The sequence below is a fragment of the Zootoca vivipara genome, chromosome 10 (genome assembly GCF_963506605.1).
Source record: "Zootoca vivipara chromosome 10, rZooViv1.1, whole genome shotgun sequence".
Taxonomy (NCBI): domain Eukaryota; kingdom Metazoa; phylum Chordata; class Lepidosauria; order Squamata; family Lacertidae; genus Zootoca; species Zootoca vivipara.
Window position 1 is genome coordinate 59259298 of NC_083285.1, and position 19425 is coordinate 59278722.

General features: G+C 39.3%; 1 protein-coding gene across 4 annotated transcripts in view; it reads left to right on the forward strand.

Annotated features, from left to right (window-relative positions):
- AEBP2 (AE binding protein 2) overlaps positions 1 to 18772 on the forward strand; it is a 35368-nt gene extending 16596 nt beyond the window's left edge. The window contains exons 3-10 of one of the 4 annotated variants that reach the window (XM_060279150.1): positions 591 to 698; positions 3302 to 3488; positions 7972 to 8031; positions 9136 to 9260; positions 12387 to 12454; positions 13657 to 13770; positions 14265 to 14329; positions 16684 to 18772. In XM_060279150.1, the coding sequence (XP_060135133.1) occupies positions 591 to 698; positions 3302 to 3488; positions 7972 to 8031; positions 9136 to 9260; positions 12387 to 12454; positions 13657 to 13770; positions 14265 to 14319 (717 nt within the window). In that variant the 3' untranslated portion in view covers positions 14320 to 14329; positions 16684 to 18772. The remainder of the gene's footprint in view (positions 1 to 590; positions 699 to 3301; positions 3489 to 7971; positions 8032 to 9135; positions 9261 to 12386; positions 12455 to 13656; positions 13771 to 14264; positions 14330 to 16683) is intronic. The other 3 variants (XM_060279151.1, XM_060279152.1, XM_035127870.2) reach the window with 3 other exon arrangements.
- Positions 18773 to 19425: the final 653 nt, after the last annotated feature.

Genomic DNA, 19425 nt, shown 5'->3' on the forward strand with positions numbered 1-19425 from the left:
CTCTTGCAGCAAAAACCATCAATTCTGTGACACTTTAAATACTAATGATTTATTATGGCATCAGTTTTCATGAACTAAAGTTACCAAACTTCATCAAAAGCCTTTCATAAGGAACTGAGTTGTATGCTGTCCATACATTGCTGAAACAGACTTGGATTGTGCAGTGGGTCTCAGTCTTCCTTTTGTCCCCCATGCAGCCCTTTGTGTGCCCTCAAAATCAGCCCTAGAGGTTTTACATGTCTTTTTAATAAAGCTGTTGATAGTGTACTGTGTCAGTTCCTTGGATTGTGATTGTCCAATCCTTAAACTAGAAATTTACCAGCATCCTTAATCTTTATAACCTGCTGGTGGTTCTCTTCTGTTTGCACCTTTTCTGTTCTCATAGCTCAAAAGTTCTTTCCCAGCAGAAATCTGTCATGTTTTCTAGCACCAAATTGAATTACAGCTGTAGAAATCGTTATAGGAAACAATTTCACACTTCACTTGAGAGTTTTAAAAGTTTAACTGAGAGTGTACTTGAGTTTGGATATTAAAATAATGCAATAGGTGAACATTCACCCTACCTTAATGGCTGTGTTTTCTTTTACTAGGTATTTGTCTGCTTATGGAAAGGCTGCAAAGTCTATAACACCCCATCAACAAGTCAGAGCTGGTTGCAGCGGCATATGCTGACGCACAGTGGTGACAAACCATTTAAGGTAAGATACCTTTTGGAATATTGTGGATAACTCCTAATCATCCTAACTAGTTTAAATTTGGTGGCTGTCCATTGCCTGTATCCTCATCAACTTCTGATCTCAGTTTGAGGACAACCATCCAAATTCTCACCCCAGCCCATGTTATTCTTCAGTCCATTTGATTCCATGAAAAGTTTCTATCTTGGTTCGGTTCAAGTAGAACCAATATCTCTTCTACAGTCTTAATTTCTCTTAACAAATATAAATTGCCCATTTCTTCCTACGTAGTCCCATGCATGCATTGAGATCCTGCAGTTCTGCCTGTGCAGATATCCATAAGGGTGGAAAAAACACATTTCTGAAGATCTCTATCCTTTCTTACTTCATGACTACATTTCCCAGTATTGTAGGTAGATGTGTGTATCACGACCATGGGCACCACATGCACCCACTCATTTGCAGCCTATCTAATCAGGCCACTTAACTCATGTGATTTTGCAGTTTGGGGATTATTCAGTCAGACTAGATTACTCAAATGCCATTTCTAGAACAGGAATTGAACCCACTTTCAGACTTAATCTCGTTCTCAGTTAGATTAAGTGTGCAATTTAGGCTAAGGTACAATGGTGGTTTTTTTTTACAAAAATGTTCTAGGAATGTAAAGATGTTTGTGTTGCTGTCTAACTTAAAGCGAGAGCTTTGTAAAAGCTAAGTCATCTTCACAAGCGACCGTGTTTGGATGATCACATTGGCTTGATAAGCAAAGATATGAACAAGTCTTTTGGCCACAGCCCATTTCCTCTTCTGTTCACATGAGCAAGTGAGCAAACTGAGAAGTCTTCTGTTAAGTACTGCTTCCTGTTTAATTTGAACTGGGCAACTATGGTTAAGGGTTTTGAATATGAAGTCATGGTTTGAAGTTGTCTTAATAGTTTGGCTTGATGTAGAGCTGTTAAATATAGTTTTCTGATTCAAATGAAATGAGAAAGTATTCTTGAACTTCCTGATATTTCTACCTTTTTTGGAATGCTTTTAATGTATATTTTTTCAAATATTGAATCTCATCAAGGTTTTCTTAATAGTGAAGTGGTACAAAAATGTGGTTGATGGAATTGTTGGCTTCCTCCACAAAGGGAGCAGTGAAGGAGCTATGTGCATGCCCACAAGATTCATTCATATTTGTGTTTTAAGCCAAAAGATTATTGTCCAAACCAATTTTGGGTGGTGTTTTGTTAGCCTTCAGGTCTCTGAAAACATCAATATCAAGAGGAGCAAAAATATGCTGCTGTAGGTTAAGGGCAGTATCTAACTAAACAGTTTTGCTAGTTCAAGCACTTTGGGATGTGCAATGGTACTTCCCTTCCTTCTCCCCACATGCCCCCTGAATCTGTTCTGGAGGGTTGTTGGAAAACCCATAACAGATTTTGGGGGTTGCATCAGAGGGAGGGAAAGTTCCTTTGTGCAGCTGAAAGTGCTTGTGCTAGGAAATCTGTAAGGTTGGATGATACCCCAAAACTTTAACTAAGCTACAGGAAAATTCAGCTTAGCAAAACCTTAGGCCTTGATTTAGTTTTCTGTATAAAATGATTTTCAGTTAGTAGGTAGATAGCACATGCTATTGTGGCTTTCATCTTCTATCGTTGGGGTCCTCTGCTCAGGTTAAATGAATGTAGCTTGTGTATGAGATGGTACATTAAACGCATATAAAGTTAGGAGCAGGTTAGGGTGTGGGGGCTGGTATACTAAGTATAATACTAGATTTGAAGTTCTCCTAACAATGTCACCTTTGGAACCCAAGCAGACAAAATTACATTTTGATAAACTGGGTTGCAAAGTACATGCTTCTATCCAAAGAAAACATTTCAGCACAGATGAGAATTCAAAATATTCCTTACTGAGAAACCTTCAGGGAGTAGTAAGGATATGCGTAGCAGCTTTTACTTATCTACTGTATTGACGTTTTTTCTCAGCAGCTTGATGCTATTCAAGGGCAAACATGCCCTCAACATCCTTGAACAGCAGACTGCTTGACGTCTGTTCGCTCATACGGGTCTTTGTAATGTCTGCAATTTTTGATGCCTATGGTTGGAGCTGGCTCATGTTGCTTTTTTGGAACATAATCACCTAATCCACTTCAACCACAGTACTCAAGGAAATGTGTAGAAAGGAGCCTTAAATTGATTGCAATAAAATTTTCTATAATAGTTAGTTTTCTTTAAGGTTCTTTTCTTGGCCAGGAGAACAAGTATTTTACCCATGTGAAATACTCATAGGAATGGATGGTGGTTGTGTAGCATGCAAGAAAATTGTACCCTTGCACGTGATGTGATTTCAGGATTTTTAAAATTAGAACAAGGCATATGTTTGCATGGTATAATTGGAATGGATTGAGTGCTTGAGTATTTGGAGGTCAGCTTTGATTCAACTATCATTCCTTGTTAACACACACAGATCTGCATTAGGGACGTCCAGGGAAGAGGAAATTCTTTTTGAAATAAGCATCTTTTAATGTGTTGCCTGAATATGTTGTTCCTTTGTTAAAGAAGCAGCGGTGCAAAGTGAGAATGAATCAGTAGCTTCCTTATGATGATTTAATTGGGCTTTTCTGATTTTGTATTTCTTAGTGTGTTGTTGGAGGGTGCAATGCGAGCTTTGCATCTCAGAGTGGGCTGGCTCGTCATGTGCCAACACACTTCAGCCAGCAGAATTCTTCAAAAGTTACCAACCAGCCAAAGGCTAAAGAAGAATCTCCTTCTAAAGCTGGAATGAACAAAAGAAGGAAGTTAAAGAACAAGCGGAGGCGCTCTTTACGTAAGCACATGAAACTTCTACAGTTCTGTAATAAGCAGCATAAACTTTAAAAACTACCTTTCTTGACTACTTGTCCACTTTTTAGTTAATGGTTTTTTGCTAGCCTATAAATTCCATTGTTTTCAACTTTTGATTTAAGATCTTTTATGTAAGATACAGGGTGATAGAGATGTTTATATCAGCTGGTCCGTTTCCACAACTCGGCCAGCCAGAATAGATGCAAGTACTTCACAGTAGAGGGGAACATTCTGTGGGCCTCCTGAAAAAAAGAGGGGTTCTGTTCTTTTCTGGACTCAGATCAGTTTCTAGACTAATGTGTGTCTATAATCATACTATTGTCTAAGTCCAGAAATTGGGTGCACCACAATTTCATAGACGGTAGCTGTACCATACTTTATGTGCCACTGACTTCTATAGTAATTTGTTAGGTTTAAGGAGGTTGGATGTGTGAAGGTTTTGTACCCTGCTCTCTTGGAGGGCTGATGCCACACTTTGTTGGAGAACATTTAACCACTGCTAAAAGACTGAGCCGCAAAGAGATAAGGCCAGTGCAGATGTAAAGTTTAAGCATGATTAAAACTAGCAAGAAAGGGGCATGGGGAACTCATTCTGGACAGGGAGCAGATGGTAGTGAGCACAGTACTGTGCCTCCATGCTCTCGCTGTCTTAGCCATAGACAAAACAAGCTCAGCATTGTGCCTGTAGTAATCCATATTGTCAGTGATCTTCAAAGCATGTAAAACTCAATGGGAGGTGGAGAGAGCACTCCCAAACTCATGCACCTGAAGCAGCCCAGTTTAAATATATTAACTGGTGGAAACCCTTCTGACTCACAATAACCCAGCCTTCTCTCTTCTCATGCTCCAACTGTTGTTCCTGTCTCCCAGTGAATGTTCATCCTTAGCTGAGAGTGGCAAAATGAGAACCCTTGTGCTCTTGTGCCAAGATGCAAACCATACATAACCTGGGAAGGGAGGGAGATGAAGCAGCCTCAATTAGGAATACCATTGCAGTCAAACACCTTCCAATCAGCGCCATCCCTTCTTGTTTGGTTCATATTCCTTTAAAAAATAAAAACAGACCAAAACTTGACTAAATGGTCTTATGGGCTCCGTCTTTATTCAGAATCCCAACAGGATTTATCTATTTTGGGAACTAATTTAAAACTACCACGGTACTACTTCAGAAATTAAAAACTAAAATGACTCTTCTTCCTATTTGTGCTGATTTCAACTTTTCCCATTCTGATGCCCTCCAGGCATTTTGAACTACAACTCCCATTAGCACAAGCCACAAACAGAGCTGCACTGGCTAGAGTTGATGGGCATCATGCTCAGTGACACCTGAAGGGGACAAACTGTCAGGCTGTGGGGCCGGTTCATATGGGCATGTTTGGCATTCTTCACCTGCAGCTTCAAGTGATGATTTGCATGCATTAGTTGGCCATCACAAATCAGTGCCACAAGTAGGGTTTTCCTATCCCCTAATGTCAACGTAATTAATATATGTCAGCATTGGAAGTGAGTTTGCACATTTGACTGAAAGCAGTATATATGTATATGTGATCAAACTCGCTAAATCAAGCATTTTTTAAAAAGAAAAAGTTTATGTCATCCACTTTTACCAGCTGAATGTGATACACAATCAACTGCACCACTACATTGTGTTCCATTTTCTTCTGTACAGTATATTTTATTTATTGAAGGCATATCCTGCTCTTCCTCCCATAACAGCCCAGGGTGGCAAGCAACAATAAATACCCCTTGAAACTGTGTTTCTCAAACTATGGTAGGGTCCCAAGCTGTTGTTGGACTGAACCTCCTATCATCCCTAGCTAGATGGGAGTTGCAGTGCAGCAACAGAAGTTTGAGAAACAGTACCTTCCAATATACAGGGACGCAGGTGGAGCTGTGGGTTAAACCACAGAGCCTAGGGCTTGCTGATCAGAAGGTCGGCGGTTCGAATCCCTGCAACCGGGTGAGCTCCCGTTGCTCGGTCCCAGCTCCTGCCAACCTAGCAGTTCGAAAGCACGTCAAAATGCAAGTAGATAAATAGGTACCGCTCTAGCGGGAAGGTAAACAGCGTTTCCGTGTGCTGCTCTGGTTCGCCAGAAGCGGCTTTGTCATGCTGACCACGGACAAAGCTGTCTGCAGACAAACGCTGGCTCCCTCGGCCTATAGAGCGAGATGAGCGCCACAACCCCAGAGTCGGACACGACTGGACCTGATGGTCAGGGGCCCCTTTACCTTCCAATATAAGATGCAGACTGGGAAAGAGGTCAACTTAAAAGTCTCGTTGTCTTCAGTAGGCACTGGAAAGACTGAGACGGCGCCTGTCTAGTATTTAAGGGGAGGGAATTCCAAGGGGGCATGTGCCACAACACTAAAGGCCGGATTTCTACATTGTGTGGAACAGACCTCCTGATGAGATGGTATCTGCAGGAGACCCTCACCTGCAGTGTGCAGTGATCAGTTGGGTATATTAGGGGTGAGACGATCTTTCAGGTATCCTGGTCCCAAGTCATATAGGGTTTTACATGCCAGAGGCAGCACAAGTGGCTAATTGGCAGCCAGTGCAATTCTTTCAACAGTGGGGTAACTTGTCAGCGATATCCTGCTCCATATCCTGAATAGCTGAGCCACTGCATTTTGCACCAGCTGCAGCTTCTGGGCCACCTCTAGCCCAAGTTTGGAGGCCACAGAAAGTACCCAGCCTTCTTTCCTTTTTTATTTTTTAAAGCGTTTGACTTTAGATGAAACAAACACCTTGACTAAGACTTAAAAATTGTAGGTTTACAAACATAGTAAAGTGCAGTTCTGTCCTCCTTTTATAGACGAATTTTACCTTTATTTCTGCTGGAATTTTAGTAATACTGACCCAAACTACTATAGCTTATTCGCTGAAATGGAAGGTAAATATGGGAAATAAAATTGCAGCACTTCATTTAACTGCAGAACCTATTAATTTCTTGTTAATTATAATTTCAAGTGTTGCTTCTGTTGCAGACAAAACTGCAGAGTAAAGTTTGTACCTATAGTTTCGACTAATTTCATTACACCAGTTTTGACTTCCTTGGCATTGAACTATTGCATAGTTATGTTACATAAACCAGCAGTACTTCAACACTCTTGTGGTTGTTGAAAATATGAGGGAAGCTTGCTAAACAACAAGCTGCAGCTTGCTTTTAAAAAAAACACAAGGTGATGAATAAGGGTTTAAAGCTACCTTTTTTAAAAAATCAAGGCTATCTCAAGTAAAAGGTTTAGAATTAGTTTTCAGTGTTTGCATTAGTGGTATCTAGGGAATTGAAACTTGATTCCCCAGTTTTACGTCTTTGTTTCCCTTACTGTTGCAGTAAATGAGTCAGTAAATACATTTATGTGTTAGCTTGTATAGTGAATGTATAAAGTTGAATCAAATGTATTTTTTCCTTTTTCTTGCTGTAGATACCTTCATAACCCAATTACATAAGCAGTCACATGGATATTTGCTTCCCTAAAAGTTTTTAAGCATGTTTGCTCAGTCTTATTTCTGTCCTCGGATTCTCTTGTTCGCAGTACTAAGATTCAATTCAGAGGCTTGCTCTACCCCCTTCACACAATCTTCTTCTCTTTCTTTTTGCAGTTTAGCACTGAGCATAATTGTAATGCCTAAAATTGCTTGTCCTACCTCCAAACCAGAAGTGGAAACTTCAGGGTTTCTAATTGTTTGGGTGGTAAACACTAATTATGGTTGGAGCTAAACTTAAAAGTGGAGGGAAGAAGAGAAGTGTGTGATTCCAGTTTCTGATCTCCCAGACCATGGTTTGGAGAACTGTTTTAATTGAGCTAAGACATTTGTACAGTCTGTTAAAATAGAATATCAGTAGCAGTTAAACAGTGCTGAAGTAGTCCTCTGCAGTTTTTATTCCATCTATTCAGAATATTTTCAATTTCTAGCATTTTAAGTAAACTAGCATGATGTGAGTGAAAGGTATTGTGGGCAGAACTTGCATAATTAAAAACTCCTAGTGATGTATAATTTTTATATCTCTTGAAAGAAATGTTCTGAAGATTTGGCAGTTAACATTATATATAAGTAAGAACTCATCTAAGTTTAATCTTAAACTGTTCTAAATTGCTTGTTTTTGAGGTATGTATATTTAAAGATTTGTCTAGATCTTTTAAGATTTCATTTCCCAAGGTTGCTAAAAGTTTTCTCTTAGTTAGTGGAACACAATTCTATGGTCCATAATAATAACTTTTAGTACAAAATGAAAGCAAATTACACTGATTCGTATAGACTGCCAACTAATGGTTTCGTAGGCCTAGAAGGATGTTGATTCTTCCTCAGCTAAAACTGTAAGTTTAAGGCTTGTTTTTATGAAAAGTTTAAGGCTTGTTTTTCTGTGTATAAGCCTAGGATTTTAAACCAAAAAAATAGGTTTAAAATTGGGGCTTGTCTGATACACTGGTAGTGCTGATGGGTGTTTTCCTTAATTTAGAATACTCGAAAATAGGGGGCGTCTTATACATGGGGGCGTCTTATACACGGAAAAAATACGGTACTTATTTTGCTTTTGTTTACGTGTATAATGTGATGTAGAAGACTTAGTTCACAGTATTCTGTTTTGTAAATTATACGATACTTTAGGGGGATGTTCTGTTTAAGCAACTATAATTTTCTTGGATGAACCTGCCGGTTTGCTGGTCACCTTTTTATTACAATATAATCTGAAATATATTATAAGACTCATTACTAAGTTTGCCCCCAAGGCAGAAAGAATACTGGAAAAATCAGAATGTTGCTGGTTGTATATGTGATAAACCTGTTTTTTGTTACTTTTGTTTTTGTTTTGCTTTGCTTTAAGTGGAATTTGGGATATGAATGATTTGTATATCTTTGCTGATGTCTTTATTGTGGAAATTACAACGGTTCCGAGATTGGTCAATAACTTTTTCTTTCTCTTCTTTAAGAACTGATGCTGATTAGATATTGCTAATAAGATTCCACCAGGTGTAAATGATTAAGAAATTTCCCCCATCATAATGTTCATAAAATACAGTGATTTTGACTACTTTTCTTTACTGCTTTTTATGTTTATAATTCAAAAGGGCAGCCATCATATTAATTTTAATAGAGAAATTTAAATTTATATAATGCCCTACAGGCAAGGCTTGCATGTGAATAAAAACCTTTTGTACTGAGTATTTGGTTATTATTGCTCTTTTGAGTTAGTATAGTTGAAGCAATTCTAGTATGATTTTGTTCTTCTGTAACCTTTTGAAAGAGTCTGTATATAAGGCAGAACCTTCAGTTGAATGTACTATCCTGAAGAAATTGCTCATCTCCAAAGGCTAGCTCACTGCTACTTAAGCGTAGTTAAAGGGACTGCTTGTCTTCACTTTATAAGCACCATTTTTCTTAGTATTGGTTGTGTTAAGTTTGGACAGAGTAGATTTAGAGAGAAGCACAGTTCAAACAGGATGACATCTATAAGATGCTTGCCCATCCAAAAAGCAAGTGTATAGAACATTTCAGTTAGTTTAGGGAGTTGTTCCGAAGCTGATCAGAATTTATTTTTAACTGGTAAACTTTGCTTCATGATAGTATTTGAATACTTAACCTGCTCTTCCATTAGTTTTGAAGGCTTTTTTTCTTTCTTTAGCAAGACCACATGACTTCTTCGATGCGCAGACTCTGGACGCCATACGTCATCGAGCTATCTGCTTCAACCTTTCTGCTCACATAGAAAGTTTAGGAAAAGGCCACAGTGTCGTATTTCACAGTACTGTAAGTATTCTTCCGTACTTATATTAATAAGATGTTCAGCTTTTAAACGCTACTTAGATAATATGCATGTCCACATGTTCATGGCAGATTTCATTTTCACAGCATTTTGATTGCTCAAAATGTTCCTTATACAGGAATGGTAGTAAGACACTTTGCAGGAGGTTATATTTTGCACTTCTTGGCAGCAATCCTGTGAAATAGATTAGGCTGAGAGGAACTGAGAGGACCCAAAGTCACTAAATGGGAGTCATGGCTAAATGAGATTGTGAACTTTGCTTTCTTAGGTCTCTAGGTTTCCTTCAAACCCAGTTGCCTGTGATGTCTCAATTGGGCATACTATGGTTAGTGCTAACCTCAGTTTGCCAAATTTGGACATCATACCGGTAGAAGCTATAGTTTTCTGTCATTGCTTGCATTTGAAGAGGGAAAGAAATTACAAAGTAGCAGTGGGACAAAGCTTTAGCCCTGTTCCTTGTGTTATACTGCTCCTGCTGAATGCTTATGAGTTCAGCTGTAACTTCTGCAGGGGGGAGCCTTTTTCTATTTGCCGAGGCTCCTCTGCATCACACAGAATCCTGATCTTCCATTGCTCCAAATCACTCAGGAGCCTTCATGACTAGAAAAGGCACCCATCACAGAAGTTGCAGCTGATTCGTGAGCAAGCAGCCTGCATGAACCAGCCGGAGCATTGCAACAGTGGGGCTGTGGCTTCAATTATAGCAGTGCAGCCTCCCTTCCCTCTTCATTTGAATTATTACTGAAGAGTGCTTAAGGTTACAGGACATCTGAGAAAGGAGGGGTTAAGTGTGTGAGCCCTCAGCACGTTCCAAGCCTTCAGAACATGGGACATACCAGGGGCGGGGAATCATTTTCAGTGAGGACCTCATTCCTTTGTTGACAAATTTGTATGGATTGTATGGCATTGGTGCATGGAGCACCGATCTCCATCCTGGCAAACGACAGATGTTATCACAGTTTTAGCCAGGGGGGGGGGGTACCAAACAGACCTGCCCTGCACTGGACATCATGTGTTTTTATTAAAAACCTGGCTTATCTGAAAGGGATTTGCCGACACTGCAAGTCACATGATTTGTGGTTTTTGTGATTTGTGGGCAAAAGGCTTTGTAAGACTATGATCAGTTTGGGACTTGTGGGAGCATTTTGAAACATGCTTTGTGGGCTCTACATTTCAGACTGTGCAGGGGAAAAGGGGGAGCTTTTGGTGTCATTATGATTGCAAGTGATTGACAAGTCTACCTACCTGTCAAACTTGGCCCAAGTGAGGGTGGGGGAGATAATGATGGGGCCCACTGGCCAGGTCCCATTAACCAATGGTTTTAAGGACACATTCCAGATAGGCAAAATTTTTTGAGGATGGTGCAGAGCATGGCTGGTGAGATGTGTGGGATGGAGAGACACATGTCCTGGGGAGAGTGGAGGGACACATTGAAAGGCTTTTAGAACAGCTGCATTGCTCCTGGGTCTGAGGATCCCTACTCCTGATCAGAGTAGTAGCAGTTGCAAAGGAAACTTGGAGGTGCACCACGACTAACTTGGGGGAAAGAATTATGTCAACCCTACTGTTGTTCAGCAGGGGCAACAAGGATAACTGGGTCTAAGCCCTATAACTTATGGAATGACAGACTTCAAAATTAAAATTAAAATGCCAGCTCTTTTACAGTGTCTGCATTTGTATTTCTGCTCTTCTCCAGAAGAGGTCAGCAGAATTCCATTTACTTAGGTCTAACCTTAATTCCCAGCTGGAGCTGACCTTTTAAAGATCTGTGCTTTAAAATTGAACAGTTTGTTTTGCGTAGGAGAATTCCAGTTCTTCTTCATGATGTTTGCAGTCCGACTTACCCCTTGAGCCAGCTCAGAGTCAGTTCCAGGAACGTTCTAGAGCTTCATTAAAGGAGATTATTCTTCTTCCACAAGAGTTTTGTGGCTGTCTCCCCATGCTTCTAGAGATGAAATAAACACCTTCCATCTCAGTTCTGCATCCCTTCAACCAGCAAGCTTTAGACAGAAATTTAAAAGGCAAGCTGCATAAAAACATTGGGGATAAAAGCACATGGTCTTGTGTTAGCATTTCCTTGGTGCAGCAGTAGGAAAGCAAATGCAATACTGACATGTTACATGTCTTTTCAACTATTATTTTTCTGAGGAGATGCTGTCTAGCAGTATCCCCATAGAATAATAGAACTGTAGAATTAGTAGGGACCACAGGGGTCATGTTCCTCTGTAATGTCTCATTTGTGTCTAAGACTCCCATACACACATTGTATACTGTACAAACACAAACTCACTGCATTTTGCTAATATTGTAATGCATTAGACTGGAGGCAGAAGCTAGTAGTGGTCCCCAGCATCACCATATGCACCCAGGAATTGGCTGCAATAATGTAATAAATACCTTCCTTGCCATTTTCAAGTTCGTAGTTAACATTACTTATAAAGAATATTTTCTGGTAAAAGGTTATAGAATTGTAGAGTTGGAAGGGACCCCTAGAGGAATCTAGTCCAACCCCACTGCAATGCAGGAATTTCAACTAAAGCATCCATGGCAGCTGGACATCCAGCCTCTGCTTAAAATCCTCCAAGGAAGTCCACAACCTCCTGAGGGAGTCTGTTCCACCATTGAACAGTTCTTACTGTTAGAAAGTTCTTCTTGAATTTCCTTTCTTGTAACTTGAAGCCATTGGTTTGAGTGCTTACCCTCTGGAGAGGGTAAACAAGCTTGTTCCAGCTCTTAATATATTTGAAAATGGCTATCATATCTCCTCCCAGTCTCCTCTTTCCCATGCTAAACATACTCAATTCCCTCAACTGTTCCTCATGAGGTTTGATTTCCTGACACAGCTCTGTCTTCCCTTCCCTTTACCTATGTATTCGCTCCTGCAAGTATCTCACAGGATGAAAAGATTTGAAAACAACACCAGGGCTCCAGATATTAAAGTGTGTGTGAAGTCTATACTTCTGTGCTTATTTATTCAATTTGCCTAATTTATTCCAGTTGTACAGTGCTGTTTCCAGAGTGATAAGAAGCTTCCCATGCATGGTTATGAGTGCTAGTCAACTGATTTTAGCCCAGTAACTATTTTGACTGTTTTTTTTTTTTTTTTTTAGGTAATAGCTAAGAGAAAAGAGGAGTCTGGAAAGATAAAGCTGCTACTTCACTGGACACCAGAGGATATGTGAGTATGGGGGCAACCCTATGCACAAGAAATGCCGTAAGGCAAGGTGGTGTAAGCTACACCAGATTCAAACTCCATTTAGCAGTGGGCTGGCGGCTGCTGCACTACTAAAGCTTGGCAGAGGGGAAAAAAGAGTTCACATGTTGCCAGTTCACATGAACAGGCTTAGGATCAAGTCCAGCCCCTGAAATACCCCTTTTTGGGGACTGAAAACTGGAAGCAGCCTAGAAATTAGCAAGATATGCCAATGTATCTTCAGCTGAGCTAAGGTTGGGGATGCCAACTTGAGCCAGAGATCTGCTGCATCCTAAGTCTATCATCCTAGCAGATTTTGCCATGAGATTGCTCATGCATGCATGCACTGAAGAGTCAACTGTATATTAGTGCATCTTCGTCTTTTGGTGTTTCACGTGTTTTGCTATCATTATGAAAAACACTGGCCTGGGACGATTGCAATTTCCTTATAATTCTCCTCACCTGTTGAAACTGGAATTCATTTTATATGCATTATTCTAAGGTATTCTCAGTGCTTGTTGGATGCAGGACAGCTTTTATTTCTGTTTAAAGCTAGTTTTTTGTGGTGTGCAAATGGAAGTATGGCCACTATGAGGCACTTCTTAAACCAAGAGTGGTTGCATTGCTTGTCTCATCATGATACAAGTTGAATTATAATGGATGATGATGGTTGAATCCATGCTTTTGCACAGGCTAGGATTTTCATTGCCAAAAGATGTTAAAACATTTCTGCTGCCTTATGGCTTAGCATCTCAAAAACCTAGGAGAGTCATGTGCAGGATCTAGCAGTATTCTCGTCTTTTGGATGACAAGGAGAACAGGAAAGCACCACACTCTGATCCTTTTGCTAATTTCTAATGGTCCATGGCTGTTTCATCAGGAATATACAGTGCTTCCTCGTGTGCAATGCTGCCATCACTTTGCATTAAATAGAATCCTGAGAATACGCTTGTTGTTGTCGTTGTCATTGAATGGTTATCCAACATTGGTTCCCTTTAATGTTCATGTGTAAGCTAAGCAAGGCTATTAATACTGAAAACCATTGCACTCATAGACCATGTTCATTGTCTAATCTGATGGTAGTGCAAATTCATTAGTGAGGATTTTGTTTTTAAATGTCGTTTAGAACAACTATGGTTGGGGGAAAAGGTTGATAATTTTTTAAACCCTTTTTTTGTAATTCATAGTCTTCCTGACGTGTGGGTAAATGAAAGTGAGCGACATCAATTAAAAACTAAAGTAGTTCATTTATCAAAACTACCAAAAGATGCTGCCTTGCTTCTGGACCCAAACATATACAGGTAACTTCTAAATTTTTGAATGTTCTCAACTCATTATGACCTTAAGCCTCACTTGACTTTTTGAAGCTGATGCCAAAAATAGTAATGCTGGTAGCTTAAGTTTTATTTATCATTTGATTAATTTGATTTATATCCTCACTTTCCTACTGAAGGAGCCATGGGTGGAAGACCCAGCAGTGATAAAACATAAGAAAATGCAACTAAAAAGAATTGGAAAATATTCTAACAGTTAATGCCTGGATATGTATTTCAATTTATTTTTAGTCAATCAAGCAGAGCTCCAAGTATTCTTAATTTCACCTTAATTTTATTGCCAGAAGTTAGAGAAAGTAAATAGCATTTGATACACCAATACATCAACTTCCAACAAAAACAGCATCAAAAGTTAAGTTTTGAGGTTTGAGATCATTTAACAGTTCTTAAACTATAGTGACAGGAAAAGGGAATGTGTATATTTACCACGTGTATTTTACTTTTTTGTGCTTGGTGTACAGAAAGTCTAGTAAAGGAGGTACACACAGTGGAATCCTGAAAGATCACTTCTGTTAAGATCATGCTGGTTTGTATACCAATTTTTGTATACCAACTTTTAAAAGTCCAAATTTATCTTCTCATATATATTTTAATAAATATATGCTAATTATTCCTGGCCTGTAATACACATGGTATTACTCTGAAATCTGTGCTCAGTGCAATTTTTAAATTTGAAAACAACTTTCTTTCCACTTTGGGGAGAGGGGGTGGTCAGCTCTTGTAATCCATTTTTGAGCATCAGGTGCCGCTTGAGATTTGATTCTCTATCTAAATCAGCTTTGTAAAAGCAGATTTGTTTATATTACTGCCTAAAGGTGCCCACCACTAAATCTTCTGTACATTTCCCCCCCAAATATATTCTGAAATGTTTTAAAAGAAAATGTTGTATTGAATATATGGTGCGTATTCAAAACAAAACTTTCTCCTGTCATAGGAAAACTCTGTGTTCCTGCACTTTTTTAACTGCTGTTGTCAATCAGAGATTAAGAGCAGGAATAGCTTAACAGAAAAGCATACCTTCTTCCCTTTCTTCTTCTTTTTCTTCTTTTGAATACTGGAAGCCCTTGGTTCAACCCCCAGTGAGTCAGTCAGTAGGCATGGGTAGAACGCCATCCGTAAACCATGCAGAGCTGCTGCTAGTTAAAGAACTCCATCAAGCCCAGCACTAGCTTAAGGGTAGCTTTTGTGCTATACAGTGGTACCTCAGGTTACAGACGCTTCAGGTTACAGACTCCGCTAACCCAGAAATAGTACCTCTGGTTAAGAGCTTTGCTTCAGAATGAGAACAGAAATTGCGCGGCGGCAGCAGGAGGCCCCATTAGTTAAAATGGTGCCTCAGGATAAGAACGGTTTCAGGTTAAGAACGGACCTCCAGAACGTATTAAGTTCTTAACCCGAAGTACCACTGTATCAGGAAGCTTCATGTGTTTACGTATTATTATGCCACACCTTTTCCCCTGACGCAATTCGATATATGATATATATACTTTTATGGACATTTGCATGGGATTCAAGGTGGGGAACACTTGAGTTGGGGTGTTGATGTCCAGTAAGCCTTTCCACTTGCCTTTTATTTCTCATATTTTCGATTAATCAGCTTCAGTTTTGCCTTGGGAAAGGGCACACTGCTATCCACTATGCAACAAAAGTAATTGTGACTGGTATAAACACAAAGCATTCAGCCACGAGTGTTTTACCCTCTTAACCGTGGCCCTGTGGGTTTTCAGATGTACATGATGCAGTAGTGAAATGTGCTCCAGCTGTTTTGAGGAGATTTAAACTGCAATCCAAACCGCACTTGCTTTGAAATAAATGGCATTACAATAAATGGTTAGTTTCCAACCCCCCACCGTCCCAGTATCAGTTTCTTATAACTCCTGAAGAGCTTCACATCAGCTTGGAGGGCCCCTCTGCATCAGCACCCCATGTGGTGTAGGGCTGCCACTGAATTGGATAATCACCCAAACCCGATATAGCACTGAAACACTGTGCACTAGACTCTCTGGATTCTTGCCATTAAGATTTCCAAGTTAATGTACCTGCTCTTTTTGTTGTTGCCAGTTTTTTCAGTCTTCATAAAATACATTTACTAATATTTTTTGAAATTTTTACAGTGTTTTCTTAACTAGATATAATTTACATGCTCTGAGAATGTAAAGTGACATTTTGGCTCCTGCAACCAAGGTAAAGTTCGCTTTTGGTAAAAATAATAATAATTGTGAGCATCAGAAATAAAACACATGATCGAAGATATGTACTGGAGATTCTGTGCTGGCCATGAATTGCTGCCATGTGAAAAATGAAAAACAGAATCCTGTGCAAAATTGAGGTTGTGACTCCTGATTTTTATTTGGGCAGTGTGCACATTTTCTAAGGGGCCAGTGCTCATAATTTCTGAACCACACTAGAACATTTTCACAAGACACATCCATGTCTGAAGAGCTGTCTAGTACCAGAGTGCAACATTTCTGCACAGCTGGAGAAAGGACCCTGGAGGCCTTTTGCTGCTGCTGTGGGTTTCCCTTAAACTTGGCTTGTTGTCCAAACTTGGGATTGTGGTTTATCACGAACTGTGGCTGGCTTCAAAACGATCCACAATAATTAGTGATAAAACAACAAGCCCCAATTCATACGTAAGGGCAAACTGAGTTGAAGGGGAAGCAAAATGAAGATTTCTGAAGCCTTTCTCCTGGTTGCATGCCCAAGGCTCACATGGAATGATTCCAGCTTGCACACATCAGGCTGAACATGATTTAACGCGGCACGCAGACACAGCCATTGAAGAGAGTCATTTGTGAACCTGTTAACAAGTTTCCTAATTAAGTTTCCTTGACGTTTTTGCGGGAAGCCACCAATGCAATGTTTCCTTTTCCTCCCTAGAACAATGCCACAGAAGAGGTTGAAGAGGTAAAAACGAGCTCAGCGGGGGCACCTCATCTATCATCTTATTCACTGGCGGTGGAATTAGAATTGAAAATGCACATTTAGTCAAGCCCCTCCACCTTACGCTCTTCCCCTGCACCCAGCTGCCACCAACTATTACGCTTGGTAAACCATTCTGTGAATGAATTCGGTGCATCTATGGAATATATTATATACATGGAACAGATCCTATATATCTGTATGCCTTCATGGAATGGTACGATAGGAGATGGGAGGAAAGCAAAATATACTGGCAGTATAGTGGGTGTTCTCAAAGGCTTTGCATGCTTGCGGCTTTCATTTTAGCAACCTTCCCCCCACCCCCCACCCCGGCGTAGCCTGTATCGGATGAACTGGCAATTAATACATTGCCCTGTACAACCCTCCCCGTGGTTGTTGTTGGGTGTTTTTTTTGTAAGCAAGCTTCTTGGGATCGTGTCATTTGGTAAATGAAATAAATACACACTAGAGAGGGAACTCTTCTCTCAAGAGTATGGTGCGGAGTAATCCATTGTCACTTTCGTGAACTTGTGGTCGCATAACAAGTGGTGGTATCATGTTTAAGCAAAATGGTGGTGGCATATTTTCATTTCTGGTGGAATATACGTTCAAGAGGAACAGGTCGGTGTTAAGTGTTGCTGTGTATCTGATCCTCTCCATAAGGACTATTACTGTATGTTAGTAAGACTTAACTTTAATAACCTCTACAGAAGATGGTAGCAATGTTGTTTTGTTTACTACTTGGCCTTTAAAACTCCTCTTTGCTACTAAAGAAATCTTCCTTCTCCTTCCCCCTCCTTTTGGCCTAAATTTTTCTAGTTGTAAAAAAATTGTATTTTTTAAAAAAGAAGCATTTAAAAATACAATCGTTTATGCACCAAAGTTGGCTATGAAAAGAAAATTGAATTGCTTCCTGGCTTTAGTAAGCAAGAAATTATGGACTTCCTTTAACCTACAGGAATAGAAAAATATGTGTTACCATGTTCGTCTTATATGGAGACAAGAGAGAGAGAGAGAAATAGAAAGATAATGGGACATTGCTTGTAAAATAATTTTGCAGATTTGTAATATATTTTTATATTATGAAATGTAGATGTTTTTTCTAGAGGCATGGAAGTTGAGATGTATATATTATGGTAGAAATAATATGGAAGGATATTGTAATTCATTAGTGCTGCCAGAAGAATTTGTTTAAAAGCAAGCACCTTTCCTAACAATAAAAAAGTCTTTTGGATTTCTAAGAGACTATATACTACTGTTGTAAAAACAAAAAAACACATTGAACATCCTTCCAGAAACCTTTGAAGGATGCACAGTATCCTTAGGATTTTTACAGCGCTCATTGCTAGTAAGGGATATTAAATCATTCTTTTCCTTGCTTGTTGGAAGGAACAAATGTAAAAAAAAAATATTATATGGTGGCTATATGCAGTCAAACTGCATGATTAACCCTCCATGTTTAGGAGGATTTTTTTTTTTTTGCATTACTACAGTGAATATAAATACCAGCTGTTTTTACACTTTTTTTTTTAATTAAATAGCAAAAAAACAAAACTCTAGACTCTGCTTGGAGAACTTAGCTTTTCCAATACCATAAATTGGGGTCTACCTTAATGAAGATGAGATGCTTGCTTGGGTCCCAGTGAGTTTAGAATGGTCTATATACATTTGAATTCCTTATCGATGTGTGGATTATAAGCACCACTAACATGGAATGGTTCTGGAATAGTCGTTTAATAATGGTATTTCATAAAGATCTGTAGCAATGTTACTATTTAAAAAAAACAATGCAGTTATTTTTATTTCTTATTTTTTAATTTTGCTTGAGCACTTCAGTTACCGCTTAAACTTATATGGTCACCTGCAATTACTTTGATTCTTTTTTTAAAAAAAGTTATAAAATTGCCAAATAGGTGTTTTCAGATATAGTTTGTATTTGTATTTTTAAATTTTATTTCTTTTTGCATTCATTGTATACCATTCTTAATTGACAGATGATTGTAGACCCTGCCTGAGTATTTTTTCTAATAAAACAATGCAAATATAATTATGTCTCAAGCGTCTAAATGTTAGCTGCTGTAACAGGCTTTTTATAACTGGAGTTAAAGATACAAATTAAATACTAGCTTTCTTCTGATTAAGTGTTCTGTGCACTAGGATAGCACAGTTTGTGTATTATTATTATTACCGGTATTTTAATTAATTAATTAATTATGATACCAGGAAGGTTTTGATGGCAACTATCCATGCATAGAGAGGGACGCGGGTGGCGCTGTGGTCTAAACCACTGAGCCTTGGGTTTACCAATCGGCGGTTCAAATCCCCACAATGGGGTGAGCTCCCATTGTTCGGTCCCAGCTCCTGCCAACCCAGCAGTTTGAAAGCACATCAAAGTGCAAGTGACTTAACTGTCAAGGGTCTTTTAACCTTTTTTTAATCCATGCATAGAGATGTGCGGCCAAGGAATTGAGAATACTGTAATCAAGGCTAAGCTTCCTAATGGCTTGTTCAGCTCAACACGTATTTCAGCAGATCAGTCCTACTACACATAGAAATGTGTACTTCCTGGGTAACAGAAGGAAAGGTGCAGAGTTTGTGTAAAAACAGCAGAAAATAGGAAAAAGTGAATTTTCCATCAAGGCAGGGGACAGGAACCTGTGGTGTTCCAGTTGTTGGATTCCCAACCTCAAGTCAGCCCCA